The sequence below is a fragment of the Dermacentor andersoni genome, chromosome 6 (genome assembly GCF_023375885.2).
Source record: "Dermacentor andersoni chromosome 6, qqDerAnde1_hic_scaffold, whole genome shotgun sequence".
Classification (NCBI taxonomy): domain Eukaryota; kingdom Metazoa; phylum Arthropoda; class Arachnida; order Ixodida; family Ixodidae; genus Dermacentor; species Dermacentor andersoni.
This window is the reverse complement of record NC_092819.1, coordinates 75,302,710-75,315,468: the sequence shown is the minus strand read 5'-3', so window position 1 is coordinate 75,315,468 and position 12,759 is coordinate 75,302,710. Positions and strand designations below refer to the sequence as shown.

The window sequence follows — 12,759 nt, the reverse complement described above, 5'->3', positions numbered from 1 at the left end:
TGGGCGCCTGAACATAGTTCCTTTATAATTTCTTGCAAGGGGCGATTCTTTATTTTTTATTTTTTCACTCTACAACTCTTGTAGCACTTATGCAGTGGCAGGAGTGTTTGTTGTTAGGAGAAGTTGTATGCGCTATCACAGCAAAATGAAGTACAATTACTAGAGCACAAACTAGATGACCCTTTCCCTTTTTGTTTGTGTATGGGACGCTGGTGCCATTCATTCACAGATGCCTTGCTTTTGAGGCTGGACCATACCTAGCTCCTGGTTATGCCATGATCACATCACATAATTTCAAGCAGTTACATACACAAAGCACTGCACTTTCATTTTAACGTTTGCATTTCCTTTTGGCATTGTAATGCACCTATCGTGCACCTTAAAAGCCTTTTTTATAGCGTGGAACCTACGTGCAAAGAAACGAACTTTAAACAAATTGTTAGCTGGCCATTACTTTATTTTTGCGAATATATAGCCAATTTTTGTGCTGTGTTGTGTCAAATATGAACCTTGACTTCTGGGTTTACGGTAGATGACCTGCCCCCCCAAATGCACTTGCATATGGAGTGAGCAGGTCAAGGGGCTTGCAACAGCTAGGTTGTTTGAGCACCACTGAACTAGAGCAATAGATGAAGGACACTAGGTTTCTGCTGAAAGACAACTGAAGAAATTATACGTACTTACTGGGACAGAAAAAGATCAATGTGTTGTTGGACTATTTTTCAGCGTTCCTACATTTACCCTTGCCAACCTGTCTCGTACCTACGACGCAGACGGAGAGAACCCCGTCGCTACCCAATGCAGCAGCACCCGGTTCTATGCCTGCTGCTGCTGCTCAGAGTCAAGAACGGTAAGGGTTAAGTTGCATAATTGCAGAGTGGTCAGTGTAATGCCCTGAACTTAATTTTGAGAAGTACAGCATGACATTTCTTTTACTTTTCATATCTTGCTTTAAATGACAGTCCTCGAAACCCTAGAGAATAATATTAGCAAGCTTGAAAGTGTCCTGAATAATTTACTACAATTGCTCTTTTACAAACAGTTTCAGTTTAACTTCCCAGGAAATGTGTGTTGGGATGTCACGACTCAGAATGTGGTCTCATGAGAGCAGAACATCACGACGTCTTGGCACTTGCTTTGGCTAGCTCATTTGTCTGGTATGCTGCTACTCGTTGCATGGCTCAATGTAGCAGCATGCCAGATGACCAAGCAAGCCGGAGCAAGCGCCAGAATGTCTCAATGCTCCGCTCCCTCCGCAGACCTTCTCTCCACCACACACCACTCTCCACATTGCCCCTTCACAGTCCCACCACTGCAGCATCGAAACACACCCCACTCCACAAAAAAAGCCTTGCTTTAAAAAAATGTGGAAATACTGTATTTACTCGCATAATGATCGCACTCGCGTAATGATCGCACCCCTGAATTTTGTCGTCAAAATGCGCTCTTTTTTATTTCCCGTGTAATGGTCGCACCCCAAACTTGCCGCAGCGACATGTCATGTGCCAAGTCTAGCTAATAATGATCACGATATCTGTCGAATGCTACGCGAACGACTCTTCAAGACAAACCAAGCGGTCTGCACGCACCAACCATTCTCAAGCAGATGCCCCATTTCATTCCTTTCATCACTTTCCGCACTTCCATGACAAAAAAAAAGCAGGCTAAAGCCAAACTCGCCTTTATTATTTGTAGGCTTTATAATGGCTGTGATCAACAACAACAACAAAAAAAGTGCCTTTCGATTCTTCGCGTCTGCACTCGTGGGCACGCAACAAATTGCGAGCGGCAATGATAGCAGCCACGTTTACACTGATACGTTAGAAGTGTACCCTATTCATATGCCGATGCTTGTAACACAGCTAAGATATTCGCCCACCCTAAGCGGAAACATGCCGTATTAGGATAGTAGGGAAGACAAATGCTGCAGTTTCCTCAGCATGCCTGCCATGTGTTCCTATGTCACTGGCAGCTAAGCGCGCCCACCTGCTTCTGTCCCCTCAAAGTGGACATGGCTACATTATTGCCGCAAACTTGCTGATATTAACGATATTATTCATTACTGATACGGAAGAAACGTTTCAATGCACGTAATGTGCTCACGAGAAGAAAAAAAATTGCATTCGGCGCATTCGGCTTGCTCAGCCGGCCGCCATCTTTGTTTTGGTGTCCCGCACTACATACAGGGGCAACCGCTTATTTGTTGACCTGTTGTCATCCCGCAGCAAATGCGAGATGAAAAAGAAATTTTTTTTCTTTTTCGGGAAATTTAACCAGCGTAATGATCACACCCCTGAATTTGCATCAATTTTTCTTGACAAAAAAGTGCGATCATTATGCGAGTAAATACGGTGAACCCGTGGGCTTAAATTTCAGTGCATGTTACACAACCCAAGCATGTCAAATACAGTAAACCCTCATTTATTCGAACTATGATATATCGAAATATCGGTTAACTGAAAACTTTTTCCGGGCTCAGTGACCATGTATATTTCACGTCTCATCTCGAAATTATTTTGCACTGCTGAAGCATATCTAGAAATCTTGAGTGTGAAAATGTCAGAAAGAAGGTCACTACGCAAAGGTTTCCATGCTTTGTGTGCCACTGCGATATCGCCAAAAAGTGACAGGGCTGCAAAGTTTGTAGCCAATTCCACATGATTCTGTGCCACTCTTATCTACTTTACGCCACTCTTCTACACTGCCGGCATGAGCGTTGTGCACAAGCACACCAGCATTCCCGCAAGGATGTTGTGCGGAGATTGCTAGCATATGCTGCAAGCTCTACTAAAACACTTTAATTAAGGCGGAATGTCACTGTAACCCAACTGAGCCACTTTCACGATAAATTCACTTTGCTAGGCTTTGGACACCTCAATGCCTCTTTGCGAGGATCCATCAAACTTAACAGCATACGGTTTAGTTTCGTTTCGTTGTGACCTGCTGTGGATGGCCTAGTGGCTATGACTTTCTGTTGTTAAGCGTGTAATCGCGGGACCGATTCCTAGCTGCAATGGCCACATTCCGGCTAGGGCAGACTGTGAAAATGCTATTGCACTTATACATGCTTAAGTGCACTTGAAAAAAAAACCCTGTGTCATTGAAGTTAACCTGTAGATGCCCCCCCCCCCCCCCCCCTTCGCCTTGTCGTCATGGCATTCCTCATGGCCTATGTGTTGGTTTGGGATGTAAAAACTCGTAATTTGATTTTGTTTGATGTTTTTGCTGTTGTCCATGCAGGAAAACGGCACGGCCCAGGCCAGTGACGCAACAGGACATGAAGGAACTGGCAAACACGCCCATTCAGTTCGACATGTTCTCCCCATCCGAGGACAAGGTTTCGTCTGGGCACTCGCCAAAAGATGGACCTGCTGTGTGCGTACGAGAAAAATCTTCGTTCTGCTACTTGTTGAAATGCTGTGTGTTGAATGTTGGCCATTTGTGGCAAGAAATGTGCCGGTGGCGTGTCGTCCCACATTTATGTCTACGCCGCTCAGGGAAAATGCCCAGTCCGCCTGCATTAACTGGAGTACTGGACAAGCTGAAACTCTCCTGTATTGGTGGTTTACATTCACTGGCAATTATATCTTGCAGTTTGTCCTGCTTTCCTATGGCAGTAGGTAAAAATAATTGATTGAATGTGTTAGTTGAACCATAATGACGAAAAATAGCGCAACACGCAAGGGCAAGAAAGAATCTCGACAGGAGCGCAGACACGAGCACATCTGCGCTCGTGCCTGACTTGTTCCTTGTGAGTCACAATGTTCTTCGTCAGTATGAAATACAGCAGCTCGCCCCCATTCCGCACTTCTAAGTTGGAACTATGTAGGTGATGGACGGCACAAGAGTTCAAATGGCGACAGGATGTGCGGGCTGGAGGAGTCAGTATTTTTTCCATACATAGGCGTGGGACAAAACAATTCTCCTTTCTGTTCTCTTTTCTTAATTCTCCCTAACCTTTCTTTGGCTTCATTTTATGTTGACTTCATATGGTTGTTGTTAAAGGCCAACTGCAACAAAATTTCGGACTGTGTGAAAAGCCTAGTTTAAGTGCATGTAGAGAAGCCTCCGTGCAAACTTTTACATTTGAAGTCGAAGTGTCGCAAGAAGCTTGCAAGAAATAGCCATTCTTGATACCAACACTGAAAAAAATACCGCCGCTGTGCGAATATTCGAAACATTCGAATAAAAAATCAAATACAGCTCAGACCACTTATAATGTAAGCGCTTAGAGTGCAGGACCAGATATAATGCGGTCTCTTCTGACTCCCGTTTATCTTCCCATAGAACTCAATGTATAAGCATACCGCTTGTAGTGAAACCACACGAGATGAAATATTGGTTATAATGTTGTTACCGGAAAATCCCGCAGACAAGCGATGCAGGAGTACACTTCTCAATGAGGTGTGCCGGCCAAGGCGACAGCGACGAGCGGGATGCAGAGGAGGAGGAGGAGGAAGAGGAGGAGGAGATGCAGCATAAGCAAACAAACAAGGAATGGAGAGAAGAAAATGTCACAGTTTCGTCATAAGGGCAAAGCAATGTATGCGATAGCAGCGTGTTAGAAATAATACACTAAGTGCAAGAAAACTCGGAGCTGTAGTGACAGTATGATTTGAAGTAAAAGTAAGCTAAGTAAAAACAAGCTGTTGTGCTAGGGGTCCTCTGTTCGAATCCTGCCATTGGACAGTTTCATTTATGTTTATTAATTAAAGCCAGCGTCTTTTTTAGCGACTTACCACCACATTTCCGTATCCGGTATGTTTCAAACCTCTTTCCTAGGCGGATCCTGGAGGTAGTGTACAGCCGCGCCAATAAAATTACATGATTTTCAGGTCAGAGCTCAGATATTGTTGAACACTTCTAGTAATTAAATCTGAGAAGATTTAAGACAAAAGGCATGCGCTGCCGGTGTTTTGTTTCATGGTATTAGTTTGTAGGCTGCCACTGAGGTATAATTTTGTCAAGAATGTAAGACCTGGCATAAGCAACTTTAGTGATAGAATGGTGTGGCAGTATAACCCGCATATACTGTATGTCATACATTTGCCTGACTATATACGGAACCTCACGGCGACGTCAAGAATACGCTTGGAGTGTCCATATAATTGGTATCGCAATAAAAAAATATGAGGCGGCAGTATGCTGACCCGGCACGCACACTGGAGTTACCTAGGCGATGGAGAAGGAGAAGTCCGACCGCTTGTCAGCGGCAAGCGTTCCGCACCGAACGTGTGCGCATTGTTGTTCTTTGGCTCTTCACTTTGTGTGCGGAAAGCAAATATGGTTGGCGACCAATATTTTTGGACATAGACAGGGTTTAAAAAGATATCTGAATTATCGGGTAGGCCAGAAAAACTATTTTCACCGGTAAAGCTTGCTTCTTTTACAATTCCAGCACCAAGAAAAAATCAATTAACACCACAAGTGCACTTCGCATTTGCTCATTGCAATGCGCGTTGTCGCGAAGTGCAGACGCAACGAAAGAATGCAGAAATGCAACATAACAGCTGTGAAAACACAAAGCGAGGAGCTAATCAATGAGATTCCACTTTAGTCACAAAACAACACGAAGCACACTCTGTTGCTCAGGGAATCAGGCCTTTTCAGCTAGACTGCCCTCATTTGCACTCACTAATGAGTCCTGAGTATACGAATAAACTTATTCGCTCCAAATGCTCCGTTTGGGCATTCAAAAATCAACACTTCATTACTTGCTAATTTTGCTATGTAATGACAGAAACTTGCTAACACTGAAAATACTAGGATGTGTAGATTTCTTTTTCCTAATGGTGAAAACGACTTCTCATTATTCAAAAACTATTCAGAATGTATTTGATACTTCTTCATTTTGATTTGGCTCTGACACTATTGAATTCATATTTGATTCAGTCTCTAAAATTACCGTATTTTCGCGATTCTAAGGCACCCCCAATTCTAAGCACCCTTCCCCCCCTCTATTTTCGCGAGAAAATTGGGAAAAAAGTTTGCATGTGAATCTAAGCACCCCCTATTTGTTAGGAAGCGCTGAGCGCGTAGCCAAGGCCGCCAAGCGGGCTTGCTCACTCTGTCATCGAGCCAGAGCCGTCGGAGTCCCGAGGTGGCACGGCGTCCGCGGCGTGAGTACGCCGTACAGCGGTACTATACGGCTGTACGGCGAAAGCTGCAGAAACCGTACCCATCAACCATCGCAAAGTGGATTTCGGATGCTTGGAAGTGGGTCCAAGTGGACGTTGTGGTCAAATCATTTAAGAAGTGCTCGATCACAAACCACTTCGACAGAACAGAAGACGACCTTCTGTGCGATACCGAGAGCGGTGGTTCAAGCGGTGCGATGAACTCGAGTGGCAGTGATAGTGACTGAGCATCCGACACAAGCAGTGGGTTCAGACTCTGCACCGATTTGTCTTTTGAATGTTTGCAAAATAAAATCTTATTTCTCGCATCCGTCTCGTCGTGATGTCGCAGCGAAAAGAGGGAGGGGGCGTCATTCTAGATTTTTCTAATCTTAGCACTCCCCTTCACTTTGGGCATCGCGATAGGGAAAAAAGGGGGTGCTTAGAATTGAGTAAATACTGTACTGTTCATATACCCTTAGTCATTTTCATGCAAATAGGATGCTAACTAGCCCACCATTTCTTCTCAACGCTTTCTCTTCTTCATCTGGTGCAGGCGAATCAACCCTTTTGACCAGTGCGGTTCTTCTATCACAATGGAGTCGGCCAAGGATGCGTCGTGCTCCTTCTGGGAGGCCTTCACCGTGCGATTCCTCGGCTCCATGCAAGTGCCCTGTGACAGAGGTGGGTGTGGCGGGGCATCTCGCAGGCTGCTGCAGAAAGCAAAGCTGTGTCATTTTATGTCTCAAGCTGTGCTCAGAACACCCAGCTCGTGGGAGCTGGCCTAGCTTTATCAGAAGATTGAACCTCCGCTCTCTGTGGTCTCAGTGTCAGTCGGGAGAAACCGTGGCCGAGTCCAAGTGCCCTCACCTTCCAAGTGGCTTCCTGGCCCTTGGGAGCCTTGAAAGCCTTGCATGGCTTCTCAAGAACTGGCTGATATTTCTTTGCATTATTTTCCAGGTATCTTGAGCTGAAATCTCATGTACAGGTGTGGCGTATCACAGTACATCTTGTTTGACAACTACAACAGCACCTGTAGCTAAGTGGTACAAACCATTTAATACTACGGGTGTGCGAGTACCCGAATATCACCAAATCAAATTGAATAGCGAGCGTTCAAATAATTGGAATCGCTGATGAAATATCTACTGTTAAATTTTGCAAATATTCAGTATATTAAATTCGTGCAGCACCACACGTCGCTTGAGCACTGCGGAGCCCTTCTTGCTCGATGCCACCCAAGCAAGCGTATTACTTCGTTTTCGGCTCAAAAGGATTGCCGAAAGTGCCGCGGATAAGCCGCTGTGAGCACTCTCCCAAGTTGACACGATGCCCACCTCAGTCGGTACAAAGTTCACCCGGGTCGTCAGCACCACTCAAAATGATAATGCGATGTGCAAAGAGGGAATGGCAACATAGGCAGCGCATATTTTAAGTGCAAAAGCATGTGCAAAGATCTGGCCGATTAGGCCTTGATAGGCGCGCAGATTGTTTTGTATACGCGGTGACAAAGTTCCTCCCATTTCAACAGCCATCAGTCTAAACGTCATGCGTGATTTTGGGACTGATCACTGATGAGACACCCATATGAGCAAATTAGCGGCAAGCATTTAGTGATGGCGTGCGGCCCATTACCACATTGGCCAGCGATGAATTTTCGTCACGACCACGCTGCCTAGGCAAGTAGCCTCATCGGCGCTGCCACATGAGGCGTCAGCAAATAAAGTAATAATTTGGTGCCGAATTGATGCAAATCTATTCACAGCAGCCACATGACACTCTGAAGGTCGATAAACCACCTTGTAAACGAAAGCAAGCGCAGGGCATGGCAACAAAGTTGTTGACAGTCGCCATTTTTGCAAGACATTGTATGACAGCCTCTCGTTCCCAACGCCATTCGTAGACTCACATTGGTCTCTTTTTGTAGCTTCAAGCAACCTGTCACAAGACTAGCTTTGGATTTATACAGCGGGTGTGAAAGTGTCATGTGCAGGTTGCACGCATTTGTGTAGACAGCGGATGAATAAGGTTGTGATGAAAATTTGCTGCTGGCCGATGTGGAAGCGTGTGAGCGTCGCACGAATTTGCCATGACCTCCCAGATTTTAGATTCTTCGACAGGTGGCAAATCACGCACATGCCACCCATAAAAGCTATAGTAGAGGGTATAGCCAAGCTTATCGGTGACCTGAAGGCTTCAAGTACACCAGGCCCCAATAACATACCTGTTAAACTCCGAAAAGGAACCAAATCAACTTCCAATGCCATATTGCAAATTAATTTAGATCAATCCATCACCACCAGCTCGATTCCCAAAGACTGGAAGATCAGCCATGTCGTTCTAATATACAAATCTGGCAGCCGTTCCGATCCATCAAATTATCACCCCATTTCTCTGACATGCATAGCTTGTAAACTCTTAGAACATATTCATATTATACAGTAGAACCTCATTCATACGTTTTGGAATAAAATGTGAGAAAAAAACGTCTTAACCAAGAAAACACACGATCCAAAGTAACTAAAAAATTTTGACAGACTCAACTATTGTTGGCATCTGTGTAATACTAAGCATCGTGCGGATCATTACGGCACGAGATGCTGACGCGCGTCGAGCTGGTGGTGCATCGAGTTGCCCTAGACGTATTTTGTTGTTTTCCTATTGCGTGTTGTTTTCGAGGGTGACGCGAAACTGAAACGAAATCGAGCTGGTGGGCGACGCCGGATGCCGTCCAAGCAAAACATGATGCCCACATTGCACGCCGCCTGTAGCAGGGAACAGCGGCGCATTTGGATTAACGCTCTACGCACCACACACACGCTTTAAAACAGATGGGTGAAGGCGCTTATCGCAATAGATTTGGCAGCGATAGCTGTGAATGCGGCTTGCGACGACCTCGGAAAAGATTTTCTGGTACCAAAATGAGAAACTGAATCCGCACCGGCACTTTTACATGAGATGGTGCAGGCAAGTCTTGTGATCGCAGTTTGGCGACATACTGTGAACGTCGGGGCAAAAAGTTGTTGTTTTCCGGTAACATGTGAACCGGTAAAAAATGAGCGCAACCCTATTGGGTCATTTTTTTTGTTCTCGATTACGAATGTTGGCGCCGGGAAAACATACGTAATGGGATTGTATCAACGAGGTTCTACTGTATATTGCCATGTAGCTTCCGAGCTAGGTGACCACTCATTCTTTTTTCCTAACCAACATGATATCCAGCGAGGTCTTTCAGGTAAAACACAACATTTTGAGTTCACCACAGACATTCACCTAAATCTTGATTCTGGCTTCCAAACAGACATTATCTATCTTGACTTCTCAAAAGCATTTGATTGTGTATCCCATTGTCTACTATTAAGCAACCTTTCTTGCCTCAGTCTTGACCCTTTATCTTATCATGGATCCATTGCATTCTTTATCATTGGTCACAGTACACAGTCACTGACAACCACAGCTTGGCTATTAAAACCATGCAATCCAGCGTTCCTCAAGGTTCGGTCCTTGGTCCCCTGTTGTTTTTAGTTCTTTATTAATAACCTCCCTAACGACATATCATCCTCAGTTAATTTGCAGATGACTGCATCCTGCACCTGTGCATAACTTTGGAAACTGGTCATTAATTGGTGCAAAACGACCTCAACTAAATAACTAACTGGTTCTCACATTGCCTTATGGTACTTAACACTTCAAAATGTTAATTTATCCATATCTCTTAGAAGCGAAACAGCAGCATTTACCCGTATTCCCTAAATTCACTGGTCCTCTCATCTACAGATACCTACCGCTACCTAGGCGTTACAATATCAAACTAACTCACCTGGTCTGGCCACATCTTACAGCTAGTGGCTGACTGCTCAAAATCGCTCGGTTTAGTCAAAAGGTCCCGGTCAGTGTCACCCACTCCTATTCGCAAGCTTGCCTATGAAACTTTCATCTGCACTAAACTCGAATATGCATCATCAATTTGGAGCCCCCATCAGACTTACTTGATTAACACATTAGAACCTATACAGAATTGGGGTGCGCGATTTATAACTTCGAAATACAATTGGCACACAAGTATCAGTAGCATTAAATCTAACCTCCCGGCCTTGTCTACTCGCCACACCACTGCAAAACTGTCTTTTTCACAGTCTCTACTACAATTTTCCTCATTTGCATAATACACTTCTTTTTCCTCCTTAGCACACTTCCTGTCGACTTTTCAACAGCTTAAGCATACAGCGTCTTCATGGAACTACCACTGCATTTCATAAATCTTTCCTGCCCATCACAGTATAGCACCGGAACAAGCTGCTGTAAGCAGTCGTTAATGAGCACGATGTCCCAAAATTTAGGCAATTACTGGCAGTCCATTTTCAAACCTAATCACCTTACTAACACTTGTGCCCAGGCTTATTTTCTTTTTACTTTTTCATATATTTTATTTTATTTATTCATTTTTATGGCCTTTAACATCCATAGCACTTTTGTTATCATGACTACTCTGTATTTCTGTTTTTACCCCCCTTCCTTATGTAATACCTCGAAAGGGGCCTTTAAGAGTTAAGTGATGATGACGATGGTGGTGACAATGATGCCTGTCTTCTCACACAATGAAGGCATCATTGTGTGTATTTAGAGACACTGATCTCAATGACACATTTTAGTCAAGGGCTAAGTATTGTGTTTTGTGTATGTTATGTATCAGTTGTGATCTTTGCATATAATTTTGTTTTTCATCATACCCATATGGAGTAGCGTGCTAGGCATGCTGCCAGGCACATCTCTCTAGTATTCAGCAAAGAGCCTTCCTCTCTCTTGTGTGCTAGTTCATGACATCAAGGCTGCCAAAGTGAAGGCTATCGCCACACAATGAGTGAGACGCATAAGGCAAACTGAGAGGCTTGATTTTAATCTGATTAGCATATTTAGGACACTTCATGCACTTTCTGGGATGTTTCTGTCTTTATTTGTATGCCTCTAATCCTTTTCCCGCCCATCTTGGGTCATTGAGTGTGAGGCATCGGGTAGGCGCCGCTCTTCAATTAACCCCTTTGACACCTACTAGGGTCACTGGATATGTGCCATTACGTATGCGCTGCATTTAAATTAACCTCTTTGTCGCCACCTTTAGTCACTTGGTGTGTGCCACTGTTCAGTAAAAAAAAAAAATACTGTAAAATTTCCTTGATGCTGAGTGGAATTGAGCCCATGTCATATATACTCAATCTTTCTCTCTCTCTCTCTCTCTCTCTCTCTCTCTCTCTCTCTCTCTCTCTCTCTCTCTCTCTCTCTATCTATCTATCTCTCTCTCTCTCTGTGTATGCGTGCGTGCATGCGTGCGTGTGTGTGTGTGTGTGTGTGTGTGTGTGTGTGTGTGTGTGTGTGTGTGTGTGTGTGTGTGTGTATATATAGAATCGATGTCCGATTTTTCGGACTCCCTAGGGGCCGCGAAGACGTCTGAAAAAATGAATGCATAACTTTTACTGGCTTTAAGGGCTTAAATCGCCACAGGCACGTCTGAAATGACTCTGAAGGCCTGCCAGTATACTTATTAGACGTATCAGTGCTCATACTCTGACAGGAGACGGCGGGTGCACGCGTGTGTAATTAAGGAATACATACTGCATCCCGCGACAATCGCCCCTTCCCACTACTTGTATGCTTCACCGCGTAACACTGCTGTACTGAGACGAACCTGACTTGGGAACCGCCATTGGGCAACGAGTCGTGCTTTCCGAGCTTCGAAGCCATTGACGACGATTACAAAGGCGGGGTTGGTGCCATTGCTAACAGTGGCGAATTTTTTTAATGAGAAAAGTCGCAGTTTTGCCTGAAAGGCGAAGCATCGATTGTGATAGCAAATTAGTGGACAGCTGTACAAAGTAAGGATGGTAGTTTTAAGTAAACGTAGGCATGCGTGCACAGGCAAACATGAACATATCTGACTCAATGACCACGGAAACTCGCTGTCAAAAGGCTGGAGCGAGGAAGCATGGCAGCAGCAGCGAGCAAATTGACTTTTGTGTTGCGTCTTGCATCAACACAAACTCAGGCGCGAAATCACAGCGCATGGCAGTCTCTGCCGCCCTTGCAGATGGCTTTCATGATACAGAATATTGCTTGCGCAAGATTGAGCCGCGATTGCCGACTCGCCTTCGCACACTTTCATTTCGCATGCAGCGTGCGGCAACGATTTTAAAGCAAAAGCTTTACTGGCCTAGTCAAGCGAGTTTCGCTGTGCGTGACAGTTTGACTTTGAAGTGAAGAAGTGATACCACATGACTTGCTTCAGCTGCAGCTGCACACCGACCGCCGCCACTGCACCAACCGCCACCTCGCCGGCTGTGTCCACGTGACTCACAGATCGCTTGCCGCTCTCTCTGCCGCTTAGCAGTTTCTCGCTATAACCGTGCCTGTGCTTCAGTCAGCCATTGTGTAATGGAAGGAGGGAGCGAGGACGCTGGTCCATCTGTGCCAAAGTTGTCTGCACGGTCCCAGTGGCGAAAGCGGCAAGCTATGTCGGACCATCCTGCAGATGTCGCTCGGCTTGCTAATGAGTTACGAGCGCACAAAGCGGCAGGCTGAAATGAGTGAAGAACGGGAACTTCGGCGAGCTGAGCATCGGGAGAAGGATGCAGAAAGACTACAATGACAA

The 12,759-nt window shown here is 45.0% G+C and overlaps 1 protein-coding gene across 2 annotated transcripts in view; it reads left to right on the top strand.

Moving 5' to 3' along the window:
• LOC126522391 (DCC-interacting protein 13-alpha-like) overlaps positions 1-12,759 on the top strand; it is a 71,766-nt gene that overhangs the window by 34,485 nt on the left and 24,522 nt on the right. For both annotated transcript variants that reach the window (XM_050171130.1, XM_050171129.1), the window contains exons 13-15: positions 774-850; positions 3,241-3,375; positions 6,673-6,800. In XM_050171130.1, coding sequence (XP_050027087.1) covers positions 774-850; positions 3,241-3,375; positions 6,673-6,800 — 340 coding nt within the window. The remainder of the gene's footprint in view (positions 1-773; positions 851-3,240; positions 3,376-6,672; positions 6,801-12,759) is intronic.